Source organism: Rhinolophus sinicus, chromosome 17, assembly GCF_057876585.1.
Source record: "Rhinolophus sinicus isolate RSI-liver-muscle chromosome 17, RSI-T2T, whole genome shotgun sequence".
NCBI classification, from domain to species: domain Eukaryota; kingdom Metazoa; phylum Chordata; class Mammalia; order Chiroptera; family Rhinolophidae; genus Rhinolophus; species Rhinolophus sinicus.
In genome coordinates, this window is record NC_142517.1 from 179,002,176 (window position 1) to 179,019,355 (window position 17,180).

Genomic DNA, 17,180 nt, shown 5'->3' on the forward strand with positions numbered 1-17,180 from the left:
TTACATACATCTTGTTTTCCCTGTCAGACTAAATTCCTTGAGGGGCACATAATGCTCATTACACATTCAGTGAATGTGCAAAGCTTGGTTGTCAACCTCTTTAATTAAGTTTAAATTGTTAATTAAAACACAGCTTAAATCTAGCATTAACCCAGAGAAGTACTTTGGTAAAAATGTGAGCCCTTGTCTATGTAGTGCCTACCTTAAGAATGGAAATGCCATGGGTTTCCTTTGTTTTATATTAAAACGACATTACAGTATTACTCGAGCATTTTAAACTAATAATCAGATGCAAAAGAAAGTACATAGTAGAAAAAGGAAAAGAAGTGTAGGCAATCAAAACAGAAGGCTAGGTTTTTCCTTTATAACAAGTTTTATAACCTTATAAAGTCATCTTTCATTATAAGTGAAATTCTCAGAAATATACTAACTTTAGCCTCAAGTTTGCAAGTTAGAGAAGTGCCCAGTCTGTCCCAACAGCTTGATGCTGCCCCCTAGTGTTTGATTCCCCTTGAAGTTTTCTTGAGCTTAACTTCACCTTCACCTTTACCTTCACCTTTACCTAAAACAAGGTCTACTTAAATTACAATCAGATCCCTTAGTGCTATATACCTAGTCTATCTGGGGATCCAGATGGTTAGTGTTCCTATTAGGAAGGACATAGACATTTTGAATCGGTTAACTTTGATTGCTTTTAGCTTGCAGTTTTCCAAATAGGCGGTGAGTTTTAGGTGGAGATAACATAGTATAATTATTGATGTCACCTCCAGGTTTCCTTGCAAGAGTAGATATGGGATTTTTCAAAGCAGAGAGAGGGGTATATGCTAAAGATGTGTCTTTGAAGTTAGCTTTGTATATGAATAACAGCATTTTATTAACTTAATCTAGGCTTTGCCTTGAAGAGTGATATAAAAATTTGCTTTCTGGCTCAGTTTAGTCCCATAATAACTTTGTATTGCCTTGACTGTGCTGAAAATAAAACTTGAAAATGCTAAAATCGCATGGTGAGCTTTTTTAGAAGTTCATTTTGAACTGTGGTCTTTGAAAAATGGTCTCTGAAAAATGGTCTCTAGGACCTTTAATCACGAGATTTCCTTTAGTCATTTATGTAAACTAAGGTTTCAAATTATACCAGCTATCAATATTCCATACTACTTTTTTCTTTTTCATTATTTTTTGTTCGTAAGTTGTCTGAGTGGGCCACACAGTGACTTTTAGGTTTTTCTAAAATAAGCAAATATATTCTCAATAAAAATTTACCACAGTCAGTATTCAAGTGTTCAGTAGGTATGAGGGCAATTTACAATTATAAAGTTTTAAATAATAGTAGCATTGAAATTGTTTCCAACTGCTTACTAGACCACACTTAATGTTCAGACATGTTAAAACAACACAATTTATTGTTATATCACATAAATAACAGCGTGTCAAATTATATTTTTCTATTCTCTTATCAGAACAAGGGGGGTTTTTCAGGTTGACAGGTAAAAGGATTAGATTTTCTAATACTGGATTTTTCATGTTAAAAGTTAGAATGGGGTGGTATTTATGGGTGTAAGTATAAAATCTAAAATCTTAGTGTTTATATTTACTAAGAGTGGTAGATGATTTTTTTTTTAAAATAAATTTTATTGGGGAATACTGGGGGACAGTGTGTTTCTCCAGGGCCCATCAGCACTAAGTCGTTGTCCTTCAGTCTAGTTGTGGAGGGCGCAGCTCAGCTCCAAGTTCAGTCGCCATTTTCAATCTTTAATTGCAGGGGGCGCAGCCCACCATCCCATGCGGGAATTGAACCAACAACCTTGTTAAGAACTCTGCGCTCTAACCAACTGAATCTGGTTGCCCCTCTGCGGGCTCAGCGGCAGCCCCTTGTCTTCAGTCTAGTTGTGGAGGGCACAGCTCACTGGCACATGTGGGAATCGAAACGGCAACCCTGTTCAGAACTCGCGTTCTAACCAACTGAACCATCCGCTCTAACCAACTGAACCATCCGACTGTCCCATTGGTAGATGATTTTATAATTACCTAATTGTATTTTATGATGATTCATATTATTCTATGTGTTACAGCTGAAAGAAAGGGAGGTACTGTATCAGATAATACTTGCCCTTGCAGTAACATTTCTAACAGCCATGTTTACCCTTGCTAATATGTGCCCTACTTTTTGGAGACCATCTTATTCAGAAAAGAGGTTTTTGGGCCTTAGGAAAGTGAATCAGAACGGTGTAGGAAGTATCTTTATCCTGTTAATATAATAAGATTATGTACTTTCATAGGACCAGAAATACTGTTATTAGAAGAATTAGTACGAACTATGTGTGAAAGTTATATTTAATCCTCTGGTAATTATCTAAGACTTGCCAGTGATCACTGTAGTTTTTAGATTTTCATTCATATAGGAGGTAGAAAATCTAAAATTTAGCTTTCAGTTGTAACAAGATTACAAAGACATACACCCCACTGTTCTATTATTACTTAAATGTCTGTAAAAAGAAGAAACCATTTCAGATGTATCCTCACACTTCTTTCTGAACTTTATTGCTGAATTCACTACTGTGAATTTTTGTATTTTACGATGTTGGTGTACTTTACAGTTGTCTGCTGAATTGGTAATTAAAAAGAAAAAGTGTAGATTAAGTCAGGGGTCAGCAAATTATGTCCCATGGACTAAAATTAGCCTGCTTTTGTAAATTAAATACTATTGGAACACAGCCTCCTCATTCGTTTATGTATTGTGTATGGCTACTTTTATGCCATAAAGGCAAAATTGAGTAGTTGCAATAAAGACTATACTGTCCGTAAAACCTAAAATAGTAATTATCTGATCCTTTTAAGTCTGCCAATCTTTGGATCCAGTTCTTAATATTCTATCATTATTTAACATGCCGCTGTTATTTAAAATAGTTAAATTTTCCTAGAACCTATGTGAGTAAAATGCTTTAGTAGAAAAACGTTGTCAAATATAAATTCATAGGTAATAATGTGAGTTCCCAGATATTCTTCACCTAATAGTGTAGAGGCTTTCCATCTCTTCTTCCCCTTTCCATTTTTCTTCTATAGGAGGTATACACCTTTATTTTGCTGGAGTTGGAATGTGAAATCCATGGCCTTTAACTTTGAGCTACCACCTAACACTATCATACTGTTTCTACTATTGTAGCATCTCTCACAGTTTACCTTTACTAATTTAAATAAAGGTGATTGTACCTTCCTTGCATCTCCCTCAGAGTAGGATATGTTTCATACTTGTTTTTATGCCATCTCCCCGCCTCTGTCCCTTTTCTCTCTTCCCTTTTCCTCCTCCTTTTTCCTCTCCGCCTACTTCCCTTATAAAGCAATTCATGATCACATATTTGCAGGCTTGTGAACAAATTTTTTGGTATAATAACTTAGTGCACCTATTCTGAAAGTGAATTACTACTTTATTCTGTTTATATACTTTGCGCTGTTATATAGTCTTGATGAAGGGAGCTATGGAAAGATTGATTTATATACATTGTTAATAGAATAATATTTTAATTACATTATAAAACAAAACAGTGAAACATTGTAATGTTAGAAAAACATAATGTATTTAATATTACATAATTACATATATTACATAGATAATAGATAACAATTAGGTACTGTGTATTATATATGATACATATATTATGAAGCAATGAGATCATGTTTACTATTCCGGTAGACCTTTTTAGTGTAGAATTGCAACTGACTTCATAACTTTTTAAATGTTTGGAACATACTTTTTAAAATTTTCATTTAACTAGGATATTCTAGTTTTTTCAAATAAAGTGAATCATTTGATGTGTATAACCAGTGTAAATAAAAAATTTATATTCAAGAAAATCATACCAATTAAAAAAAAATACTGAAGAAGGAAATAAGAAAGGTATGCTAAAATATCACTGAAAGTGATTTTAAAAAATGTTCTTTAAATTTACTGTAAATATAATATGTAGTACATAATTTATAATGTATAAAACAAGTGTTAGAGCTTTTCCTATCAAGAGTTTTACATAATACAAGTACTTGAAAGTTTTATTGAGGCTAAAATTAAACTTTTTTTAAAAAATTTGTTGGGGTGACAATTGTTAGTAAAATTACATAGATTTCAGGTGTACAATTCTGTATTTACATCATCTATAAATCCCATTGTGTGTTTACCACCCAGAGTAAATTAAACTTTCTTAGTTAACAGATAAGTATGTAAAAATTGTTTGTTAGTTCAATGGATGTTTTTATTTTCCCTAAAAAGAATGGGTGTTAGGTGCCCTACTTCTTTAGGGATGATGTTAATTTTAATTATGTTTTTTTTTAAGAAGAAAATATGTTAAATATGGGGAGAAGCAACTTCTTAAATTTAGAAATCATAGAAGAAATTACACAAAAATTCATAGGGCATGTTCATGAAAACATCTGTACATGAAAGGGAAAAAACATTGTAATCAAAATTAAAAGGCACTGGACAGAACTGAATATCTTTTTTGCAGAAAATATGCAAGTCGTGTTATATAAAAGCACATACTTGTTGACAAGAATAGACACCAGGAGTAATTCTAAAAGTATAAATAAAAATAAGGCAAGATCTTTTACTTATTCCAAAGTTAATACCAAGTATTAATGAGAATGCTATGATCATACTGGTGGCAGAATAAACAAAAGTTAATTTCTCTAGAAACCAATTTGGAAGTATGTCATGAGAACTATAAATTAAAAATTTTCGTAGTCTTTCTCAACATCTTGTAATTATTCATATAACCAAATTGAAATTAAAATGATTGCCTATTGTGATTAAAACTCTATAAATGCTTGTGAACATCTGGAAACTGTAGTCATTTTCTTCCACATGTGACGTGATTTTGTTTAACAAAAACTTTTTAAGATTTTTAATTGCTGATTTTTATTTTCAGTTTTTTTCAATCAAAGCTATACACAAATACAGTTTAAAAAATTAAATAGTTCTGTAAAGTTTTTAGGTAAAAGGAAAAAAATTAGTCACCTTGTTCATATTCTTCTGTCTAGAGAGACAAGGAATTCCTTTAGTTCCTTTAGTTGATTAGTTTGCTATTTCCTTGCACATCTCCAACATGTTCATTATTCTTTGTTTATTTTCAATTTTGCCATTTTCTTTTTAATGAAAGATGAGGATTTAGCATTCTTCCCATCTCTCCATGTACCTTCCCATTTCCTCTACCCGGTTTTCCATACAATTATATTGTAATTTTGGTTTCAACAGTATTTGGTATTGTAGTTTTTACTATAAATGTTTACAACTGAGCCATTGTAATAAAATTTCCTTTCCTGTACAAATTTGTTTTTATAGTATTAACATTTTTTTTCTTTTTTCTTTTTCTATGTGCCTATGTATCACAAAATCTATCCAGCTCTGTGTATCTGAATGTAGCTCTATAAGAAAAGGAAATGTACTCTAAGAGGATTATGTTTGTAAAAGAATTTATGTAGTTTTCTTATATGCTGGACATTGGGAGACTTTATAATAAAGGTGGATCGATAATGAAATTGGTAGTTTGCTAGGAAAAATTAAGTAACTTTGACATTTGAATTACACTTTTGTGAGATTCTGCTAAATGGCAAAACTGATCAGTTCACTTTGTTTAACAATTAAGAGGACTTTGATGGTTTAAAATAATTATAAGGACAGTTAAAATTAATCGGAAAGCTTCCTTCGTGGGGAAGAAGCAGTCTGTGCTGTCTGCATCAAAAAATGTTAACGTTACAAAGATTGCCCTGGACATTCTGTGATTTATTTATTTATTTATTTTTTTGACCTCATAGAAAGAAAAGGTAATTTTAGCTGGCAGTACTTATGAATGGCAAACTGATGCAAAATCAGAGATGTGTAACAGTGACAGGATGCTGAAAAAGGGAAACAAAGGGAAGAATGATGATGGATGGAGTGATAAAGATTTGAAGCAGTGGCAGGACCTATTAGAATGCCAGTGGTGATGAGTTAAAAGAACTCAGCTCTACAAGTTGAAGATAAATGCTTGCAGAGCTGCACAACCAGCTTTCGATATGGTTGTGCATGGATGGAATGGTTGAAGCAAGAGCACGTTTCTTGAGACTGAGGGAACACATCTGAGGATGAGAGAGCTTGGGTTTTTGATTGAGGAATTGTCCTGGAAGCACACATTTCTCCTACCTTCTTTTTATGTGAAAATTTCCTCTTTGTTTTAAAATTTCCTCTTTGTTTAGTTGAGTGTTCTACTATTTGCAGCCATAGCATTCTGTTACAAAGATAGTTAAAATTAAAAAAAAAAAAAAAAATATTACAGTAAAGATTCTTGAATTTGTGTGTCTCCTGTGCCTACGTGCAAGAGTTTCTCTATAGTATGTAGATAGAAGTGGAATTTTGGGGCTCAGTCTCAGAGATGTCAAATTGCTTCCCAAAATGGATGTACCAATACATACACCCACCAGTAGTGTAAGGTAATTTCTGTTTCTCTCCATTACATTTATGCTTAACACCTGGTATTGTCAGATATTAATTTTTACCTGTTAATGTCTTGGTGCATTATATAGATTATTGGCAATCATGTTGCTGCTCAACCAGCTGTCCTATTGATATCTTTTGTGTAGTTGTCTATGTAATATTGAAGTTTTTTTGTATATATATATATCTATATATTCTGTATATTCTGGGTAATGATCTTTTCTATGTATGGTTTATATATGCACATTGTAAATATCTTTTAGGGTATAGATTGTCATAAGCTTTCTTTATGGTATTCTTTATTGTAGAGTAATACTTAGAGAATTTAGTTTAATTAAAATTAATCAAAAATTTCCATTAAGGTTTGTGCTTTCTGTGTCTTATCTAAAAAATCTTTCCCTATTCTAAAGTCATGATATTCTTCTGTAGTTAATTCTAAAACTTGTTAAGAATTTTGCTTTTCACATTTAGGTCTTTAATCCTCTTGGAATTCACTTGTATATGGTGTGAGGAAGAACTGTTTTTTCACAATTAATATTATTGATTCCCTTTCTGAACTCTGCTCTTTTCCTTTGGTCTGGCTGTCCCTGGGCCAGTTCTATGGTATTTTAATTAGTGTAACTTTATAAAAAGAAGTCTTTATCACCATATTAATCTTCTGAATTGTCTTGTTTGTCCTTGGGTTTTTGCTCTTCCAAGTGAATTTTTGGATGAGCTTGTGCAGTTTCACCAAAAACAAACAGCTACCAGGATTTTGTTGACACTGAATTAAATTGGTATATATATACTTGGGAATACTTTATATTAATATATACCTTACGCTATTTATCTTACCCATGTAGGTGTTCAGTTTTTGCAGTTCTTTACTGTCTTTCAATAATGTCTTATACATTTCTCCTTTTAATGATCTTTTTTGGTTTCTTTCTAGAAGCCTTATAATTTTTGTTTATAACTACATTTTCTAATTTTCCACTGGACAAAAATTGATTTTTAAAAACCTTTTCATTGAAGTACAATATGTATACAGAAAAGTACAGAGTATGTATAAGTTCTATCATTTACCACAAAGTAAACATATTGGTGTTATCATTATTCAAGTCAGGAAAGAGAACATTGCCATGCTTTTTAATCCCAATTATTGCCCCTACCTTCCTTTCAAAAAGTAATCTTGGTTTAGTTTTATCTATTTTTAGCTTTATGTAAATAGAATTATGCAGTATGGTTTCTTTAGTGTTTGTCATCTTTTGCTTAGTCTAATGCTTGTAAAATTCATCTGTTAATGTGTGAAGCCATAATTTCATTTTCATTCCTGTGTAGTATTCTATTGTAAGATGATTCTGTTTTATTCACTCATTCTACTGTTGAACATTTGGCTGTTTTCCTTTATTGAGCTATGCTGAATAATGGTAATAAGAACTTTCATGTTCATGTCTCCTGGTGTCCCTGTACATGCATTTCTGTAGAGCATATACCTAGGAGTAGAATACCTATGTGAGTGGATATGCTTATGTTCAGCCTCTGGCAGATCCTGCCAAATGGTTTTCCAAAAGATATCAGTCTTTAATCCTACCAGCATTGTATGCAAGTTCCAGTAGACTCCATATTCTTGCTTGCATCATGTAAAGGTCTTGCATATCTTTTGTTAGATTTATTCCTAGCTATTTGTTATTGTAAATGACACAGTTTTCTAATGTTATTTTCTAACTATTACTGGTATATAGAAATACAGCTGATCTTAGGTTATGTCGTATCCAGCAACTTGACTATATTAATGTATTAAATCTTAGCAATTTTTTTGATTTTCCACATACTCAGTCCTGACATTCGTGGATAATGACAGTTTCATTTCTTTCTCACAGTTACACATTTTATCATTTTGTTTCATCTTGCCTTATTGCACTGATCAGGGCCTTAAGAGCAGGGATCAGCAAACTTTTGTAAAGGACCAGATAGGAAGGAAGCCAACAATTCCTGAGTAAATGTGTAGACTCTCAAGTATTGTGCTTGAAGGGAGTCAGAGTAGTCTCGTACGTGAGTCTTGAGCAGTTTGTAGTCATTCAAAGACCTGTTCACTATTTTGATAAATTTAAAGGGGCCATTTTTTAGGGAATTGGAGAAGGAAAGAATGATTCATGAAAGAAATGTGGTAAAACATTTGTCTGGTGGATTGATAACTGCTGGGAAGTTTCTGATTGTTTTGAACATGCCTAAGTATAAACTGTTTTCCTCTCTTTTTAAATCCCTTTAGGAAAAGTAGAAATGAAGGTACATATGCACACAAAATTTTGCCTCATTTGTTTGCTGACATTTATTTTTCATCATTGCAACCATTGCCATGAAGACCATGACCATGGTCCCGAAGAGCATCACAGACACCATCGTGGAATGACAGAATCGGAGTCAAGCAAATTTTCAGTGCTGGATGCTGAAAATGAAAAAAAATACTACATTGAAAAACTTTTTGACCGTTATGGTGAAAATGGAAGATTATCCTTTTTTGGTCTGGAGAAACTTTTAACAAACTTAGGTCTTGGAGAGATAAAAGTAGTTGAGATTAATCATGAGGATCTTGGCCACGATCATGTTTCTCACTTAGATATTTTGGCAGTTCAGGAGGGAAAGCATTTTCACTCACATAACCACCAGCATTCCCATAATCATTTAAACTCAGAAAATCAAACTGTGACCAGTGTATCAAAAAGAAACCACAAGTGTGATCCAGAGAAAGAGACAATTGACGTATCTGTCAAATCTGATGATAAACATATGCATGACCGGAATCATCGCTTATGTCATCACCATTGTTTGCACCACCACCTCGATCATAATACTACTCGCCATTTTTCTAATGATTCCATTACTCACAGTGAGCGTGGGGAGCCTAGCCATGAACCTTCAACAGAGACCAATAAAACCCAGGAACAATCTGAAAGTAAGCTACCAAAAGGAAAGAGGAAGAGAAAAGGGAAGAAGAATAATGAAAATTCTGAGGTTATTACACCAGGTTTTCCCCCTAACCATGGTCAGGGTGAACAGTATGAGCATAATCGGGTCCATAAACCTGATCGTGTACATAACCCAGGTCATTCTCATGTACGTCTTCCAGAACATAATGGTCATGATCCTGGTCATGGACACCAAGATCTTGATCCTGATAATGAAGGTGAACTTCGACATACTAGAAAACGAGAAGCACCACATGTTAAAAAAAGTGCAATTTATTCAGCTGCTAGTCACAAAGATCATAATGAAGATGACCGTCAACATGAGGTAAGCATAAAATGATAGTTGCTCCATAATTCTCAGGAAGTTGTGGAGCATTTTAGGTAAAAGAAGTTAACAGTGGAATAGTCAATCATAGTCAAACATTTGTAGGTTAATGGTCCCCAAAATAAATACATTAAGGAATTAAAATCAGATTAAAGATTTTAATCTGGATTTTCACTTGCATTATGTGTTCTCAAATTTGGGTTCTTCAAATCTGAATGTTTAAAAGCTATCAGAAAATAGGTCCCTTATTTTCATTCTTTATTTTACTCTCTTGGTTTTGACTTCTTTGGCTCCCCAAGTTAGTTTTCATGTCACTTTTAGCTGGTTTCCAGATATTTGAAGATTTAAGCCTTTTTTGTTCAGTCTTTTTTGGGAAATTACTAGACAATTTCTTTTTCATAATTATTAACTTACTGAATTAACTATGAAATGGTTCCCAGTCATTGATACAGCTCTAAATCAGGTATTTTGCACATGTGGTAGGTTTTCTCTATGTCATTTTATGATAGGGCATACTTGTTCATGATGCAGTCTTTTCTTATACCTTTGACAGATTTAGGGTGAATGCCAAGAAGATGTAATAATAGAACACTCCAATAGTAACAGGTGGTTGTGTTTTTCCTCTAAATTTTCATGCTTTTTGAGCATTTTCACATTTGATTGATTCCTTCTTAATTTTTTTTTAACTATACACCTTAAACACACTTTTGTTTCATTAAAGGTATATCAACACCTTTTTTATTCCAATTTTTATTACTCTTATTAAATTAGGAAAAATTGTTGAATTTGTTGTTCATATGTAGAAAAAGAAGCACCATCTAATGTGGAAAATGACCTCACCCTTTGTCATTTATGTCTCTATTACTGAAGTATGTTTTGCATCTAAGTAAATATTTCTGTGCTGCTTCCCTGGATAAATAATCAGACATTTGGTTTTTAGTAGTTATAAACACTGATTTTCAAATAACTTATATTTTAAAATATTACTGTACTGTTAAAAGAATATATTCGTTTATTACTGTGGATAATGTCCCAGAATCTGTTCTTGATACTAACTGGACGTTATCATTAATGTTTACTTTTTGTATCAAACTTGTGGGGTCTGCATCATCAGATCTCTTATTTTGTATTCTCGCAAGTCTGATGCATATTGGGAACTTTCTCAGGATTTATGGAAATGTTCTATGCATTGGATAGGGTAGTACTTCTTGTTGAGAACTCAGAAGAATCATTTATTTGTTTATATGTATGTTCTGATCTTATTTATTTTTGTATATTGGTAAAATAATATAATGAGGTAGCAAGTCAATAACCAAGTATGCAACCTGAGTGGATGTGTGTGGAAAAAGAGGCAGTACCATTTTTTTTTTTTTTTTGCTTTAATTTTAGATATTTGCTTTTACTATATGATGGGTTCAAAATTGTTTGCTATTTATTTTCTGCTTTGTTTTATTTTGTACTTGGAAGTACCAATGGATGAAGCTGCCTTTTTTTTCATCTTCCAGGTTTAGCATTGGGCTAGAATTCTCCAATATAATATTCCTTTGGGGTACCTTAGGCAATGAAAATGTGTATATTATGATATGTTTTAATATAAAGTTATTAAATTATTCTAAGTTTATTTAACACTGTTTTACAAGTAAGAAATCTTGAGTATTTGACAAATACACTTGACTAGGGAAGTGGTTTTTCTTTTCATTTCTTAAGAATCTTGGGAATGTAGTTGTGAGTCACCGATGGCAGAAAGTCATTATCATTCATGTATTAGAGTGGAAAATATTATTAAAATCCATAAAAGTCTTGGGTAGTAAGTTGAATAAGTATCCCTATTATAAATTCCTATCCAAAAGCTTTATTTGTAATAGGTATCTCTGTATTGCAGATTATTTTCAAATAATTAGAATATATTTTATTATAGTAGTTTTTGCATAATCTTCTTAAAATACTCTTACTTAGTTTGTTTTATCAATTTTCTTGCAGTGTTTGAACGTCACTCAGTTGTTAAAATACTATGGTCATGGTGCCAACTCTCCAATCTCACCGGATCTATTTACCTACCTTTGCCCTGCTTTGTTATATCAAATCGACAGCAGACTTTGTATTGAGCATTTTGACAAACTTTTAGTTGAAGATTTAAGTAAGGATAAAAATATGGTTCCTGAAGATAAGGCACCTATAGGGGCATCAGGTAAGAAAGATTTAAGCTTTTTCTCCAAATAGTTTCTGTACTTTTTTTTTTCTTATTATGTAGTTGAATTAGAAAATTATTCCAAGTATCACCTGCCTTTTGGTGTCTTTCAATATGTTTTAATCAAGTTTAGATATGTGTGTTTTAAAAAGATTTGGAGAATACAGGGGGCACAATACAGTTTACTTATCTCTTCTGGCATTATGGAGGAATATCTTGCTAGAGAACTAGATTAAAAAGAAAATAGTGGTTTATGATAATGGATCCTTCTTGATGGGTAAATGTAAATAATGGGACCCCGATTAAAGTTATTTGGTGTTCTGACTGCCTAACATTTAGCAGGCTTGAGGGCCTCTGGTGAAAAGCTAAGATTATTAAGTTTTTAAGGAAGTAAAAAGGGAAGCCAGTCTGGTTAAACTCTAGAAATGTCTCAGAAATGCCAGTATTTGGTATATGAACTTTATCGTAGGCACTTCTAGAGAACTTCAACTAAGTGATGTAAAACCAAAACTATTTTAAAACTTCTTTGTAGGCTCTTTTTTTCATATCTAGTTGGCTGACTACCTCCACTTTGATGTTCACAGGTACTTCACACTTAATATTTCCAAACTTTATTCCATACACAATTTGTACCTCTTACTGAATTCCAAATGCCATTAAAATCTATGCTTTTGAGACTATCAGAAAACTTTGACTTTTTTCTTTTATGTTTCTTTTTCATTTCCCTTTCCCTTGTATGTTGTCAAGTTCAACTGAGTCTTCTCTTAAAAATCTTCTAACTCTATTCACTCTGTCATAACTTTAGTTCAGGTCCTTCTTGGTTCTTTATTGAATTGCTGAAATAAGTTCATAATCTTTCCTGCTGTATTCTTGTCCCCTTTCTAGGTTATCCTTAGCACTTTTGCTAGATTTATCTTTCTAAAATGCAAATGAGATTCTCTGACATAGAGTTGTTTTTTTTTCTTTTTAATGATAGCTAACATTATATTTTTATTTTATATATTAACAACCAACAACTGCAGGTACTGTTCTAAACTCAATTCATTTACTCCTCACAACAGTCTTATGAGGTAGAGGATATTATCCTAATAACTTGGCCAAGGTCTCAGTGCTAGTAAGTGATAGTGATAGGATTTGGGTCTAGGAAGTTTAACTATTACTATGTATTTACTAAGTGCTTTACTTGTTTTTTTTCCTTTTCACTAAACTTTAACAATATAGTATTACATGAGGGAGCTATTCTATAATTCTTATTTTTAAAGATAAGGAAGCTGGGGTATAGACAAATTTAATAACTTGACCCAAATTCCCTGGCCTGACATGATAGAGCCCACCAACCCTAAGGTTTGTATGATAAATCCTCTGGGCAATTAATCACTAAGCTGTTATCTTTCAAATTTAGTTAGTGCTTTACAGTTGTTGCCATATGTCTTTACACTAATAGTTTTCATTAGTTCTCTAATATTTTTCTTTATATCTTTTATATTGTAAGTAAGCAATAATATCTGAGAACAAGGATTTGATGTGATGTGCTAGTTATATTTTTTCTATGTGTATTTTAGGAAACTGCTGCATTATGCTATATTGATCAAACTTCAGAGTCCTTTACTTGGCCAGTTAGGCTTTCCAGAATATAATCCCTGCCTACCTATCTTTCCATTCTTATCCCCACCATTCATTTCTTTCTTTTTAGCTCTAACATAACAAACTCCTGATAATAGATTATGCTGTTTCTCCCTCATTTCTCTTCTGCCTTTTCACATAATAAACCTCTTTACTTGACTGACTACTATGATTCCTCAAAGATTCAGCTCAAGGATTTGCCCCTCTGGGATGAGTTACTGATCATCCTAGGATTAATTAAGTCCCCTTTCTTGATTCCATTATAGTACAAATCTTGGGGGATTTAATAATTAGATCAGTTATCTGTTTTTGTTGGATTTGAGTCACTTAAAGGAAGTGGCTGGGTCTTTCATCTCAGCCCTAGTGCCTGAGATAAAGGACACTTTGAACAAAAAGTAAGCACTCATAATGATCAAATGATAATTGCTTAATATTAGTCTATAAGATTTCAGTTATAACCCAGGAAAGACATTTATTGAAAATGAGTCTTTGGAGATCACCTTATGAGTGTATCAGTCAGCCTAATGTACTTAGATAGTACGGTATTCTCAGAGTGAGTGAGATTTTCATGAACTTCATTGTGTGCAAAATCATGATGAATGCAGTACTGGTTGAAATGCCCAAGTTTTAAAGAGTTTTCCCAGTATTCTGACTAGAGGAAATACTGTATAGCATGTTTACTACCTTCGAAAGATTTTTAAATTGATTAAAATAAAATCCTAGGACTAACAAGGATCCTATAACTTCCAATAAAATTTTTTGTACATAAAACAGAGGGCACAATTGGTACCATTATAATATAGTTTAATTAATCCTCCATGTATATATATTCCCTTGATTGACAGAATTGGAAATTATTAAAAAAATATTTTCAATGATGCTTTCAATGATTCTGCCCCTTTAAAAAGACAATTTTTTAAATTCCTTGCATACTAGTAGCTATTCAAACTGGCAACATACTAGCTACTATAATATTATATAGCTAGAAAGGACTTTAATAATCTACACTAGCATTTCTCAAACTGTGCTCATCTAATTCTATGAGATAGGTAGTACTCCAAAGTATACCAAATCAAAAAGATTTGGTAATGTTGGGTTAAACAAGTTCCCTTAGAACCTCTACAGTTCAATAAGCAAAGTGAATCTCTGAAAGGGTAACACAATATGCAGTCTTTTTCTAACTTACTTGATCATAGAACCATTTAGTATTTGTCAATGAGCCGGTACTCTTCAGAACACAATTCGCAAAATGCTTATATAGACCAATGTCCTTCTACTTACAAACTTGCATATTAAGGCACAGAAATATCGTATATTGAGGTACAGTTACTGTCTAAAATGTTTAGTAATGCCTCAAAAAGCTAAACAGAATTACCATATGACCTAGAAATTCCACTCCTAGGTATATAACCAAAGGAACTGAAAGCAGAGACTAAGATGCTTCTCTTCGCTGTTCATGACAGCATTAATCACAATAGCCAAAAGGTGGAAATAACCCAAGTGTCCATCAGTAAATGAATGAATAAAATGGGTTTACTCGCAGTGGAATATTATGCAGCCATGAAAAGGAATGGAGTTCTAATAAAATGCTACTACATGAATGAACTTTCAAAATATTATGCTGAGTGAAATAAACCAGACACAAAGACAAATACTGTAGGATTCCACTTATATGAACTATCTAGAATAGTCAAATCCATAAAGACAAAAGAAAGATTAGAGATTAACAGGGGCTGGGGGTAAGGGGAAATAAAAAATTATTAAAACTTTTTTTAAAAAAGTTTTTAAAATAATATAATGGTTGCAGAACATTGTGAATGTAATAAATGCCGCTGCTTTGTACACTTCAATGGATTAAAATGGCAAATTTTATGCTACATATATTTTACCACAATGAAAAATACTTAAATAGCTAGGTAAAATGGCAAACTCAAAATGAAACCCAAAGCCCTGTCTTAATCCGCTGTTTTCTCAACTAAATCATAGTATTTTTAGAGAAATTTTGGCCAAGGGATTTATCACTTATGTATTTATCATAAAAGAGGATCTATAACAAAAATAAGTATAATTAAACACAAAAGAAAGAATACTAACTTTATTAATTCAAATGGCAGTCTTTCAAAATTTAACCTAATTAGGATAGAGCGAAAGAGACAAAAGATTACAAAAAACAAACAAACTTGCAACTACATAAAATTATCAGAATATATTTATACTTATTCCAATGTCCAATGTTATGTAAGAGTAAAGTTAAGGTATTTATGTTGCATCTAACATAAATTATCACTTATTTTTGCCAGTGCTAAGAAATAAGGGGTAAAGAGCTATAGTACCCATTTCAGATAAATCATAAAGGTTCCATATATTTTCTAAATATTGCAACTATTCCATCACAGCTGTTTCATTAGCAAAACAGCCCTACTATTTCCCTAAGTGTATGTTGTTATAGATATTTGTTTTCTTATACTGATTGTTAATTTTAAAAAATAATTTTAGCTTTCCAGCACTAAAAGTTTAATTAATAGCCATTCTCCTAACAACTTGTAAATGTTCAAGGAAAATTACTGTCCTTTTGACCTATGAGAAATAAAGTTGTTTTGAATTTAATGTACTTAAAATATTTCAATACTACTTATTTTTAGAATAATATTTACATTTGAGCTTAAATAAACTCTAATTTCGTAGGTGTAGAAAAAAAGCAATTCGGGTAATAAAATTCTTCTGATTTCTAACCAAATTATTGTACTTTTTCGATCATAATTTATTTGGTACAAAGAAAAAAACAACAACAACAAAATACAAGGCGTCTTTTATAGAACTTATACCAAACTAACAATATGTAAACTATTAAATAAAACCAGCAAATGTTTTTTTATTTATATCCAAGATACCAAATGCAATAAATAAATAAAAAAATTTTTTTTTAAAAATGCTAAATGCCTGAAATAAGCTTCACTTATTCTGTAAATTAGGTCGCTTAAAACGTTAAAGGTCTTCAAGCTTAGGTATTCGCCAACTCCCTTCCTCATTATCTAGAGAGAAAATGCATTCTTTTAAAAAGAAGCGCTCATCTGTGGAAACTTTCTAATTAACTTGGTTCAAAGCATGTGCAAGATGGCAGTTTTCTACACTGTTTCAGCATTTTAATTGGCAGAAAATGCTTAGCGACCTATTCACAACCCCCCTCGGTAATTAAGATAGGGTCAACTCTATGAGTAAATGAGCCAATCTTGTGAAACAAATGATTTCTTCCAAACACAGTATTATAGCATATTTGGTTTACAGCAGTTTTTGAACAATAATGAGGTAGTAGTTGTGTTACTATGGGGGATTTATATAGAACAAGTTAACCTTTCTTATTGGAGCAGCAGTCATTAAAAATAATTTTTGGCAGGGCATTCAACAATTATTAACATCTATTAGGAGATAATTAATTCAATCTTCGTTTCTGACAATGCTGATAACCACCTGCAAACAACTAATCAATATTCACCATTAGTAATGCATTTGTCTTCAAAGCAACTACAATTTCCTTTAAGGCTTTTCAGATTGAATGAACTATAATTTTCAATATTACTATAATCAAGCATCTGTTGGCAACTTCATTATAAAATGCCATCATTACAACAATATTATGTCAAT

At 32.2% G+C, this 17,180-nt stretch overlaps 1 protein-coding gene across 6 annotated transcripts in view; it reads left to right on the top strand.

Annotated features, from left to right (window-relative positions):
- The window catches only part of SLC39A10 (solute carrier family 39 member 10), a 112,935-nt gene that overhangs the window by 69,693 nt on the left and 26,062 nt on the right, over positions 1-17,180 (top strand). For 4 of the 6 annotated variants that reach the window (XM_074339542.2, XM_074339534.2, XM_019741301.3 and 1 more), the window contains 2 exons: positions 8,706-9,727; positions 11,708-11,915. In XM_074339542.2, coding sequence (XP_074195643.1) covers positions 8,717-9,727; positions 11,708-11,915 — 1,219 coding nt within the window. In that variant the 5' untranslated portion in view covers positions 8,706-8,716. Of the gene's footprint in view, positions 1-1,759; positions 2,006-8,705; positions 9,728-11,707; positions 11,916-17,180 lie in introns of all 6 variants that reach the window. The other 2 variants (XM_074339523.2, XM_074339527.2) reach the window with 1 other exon arrangement.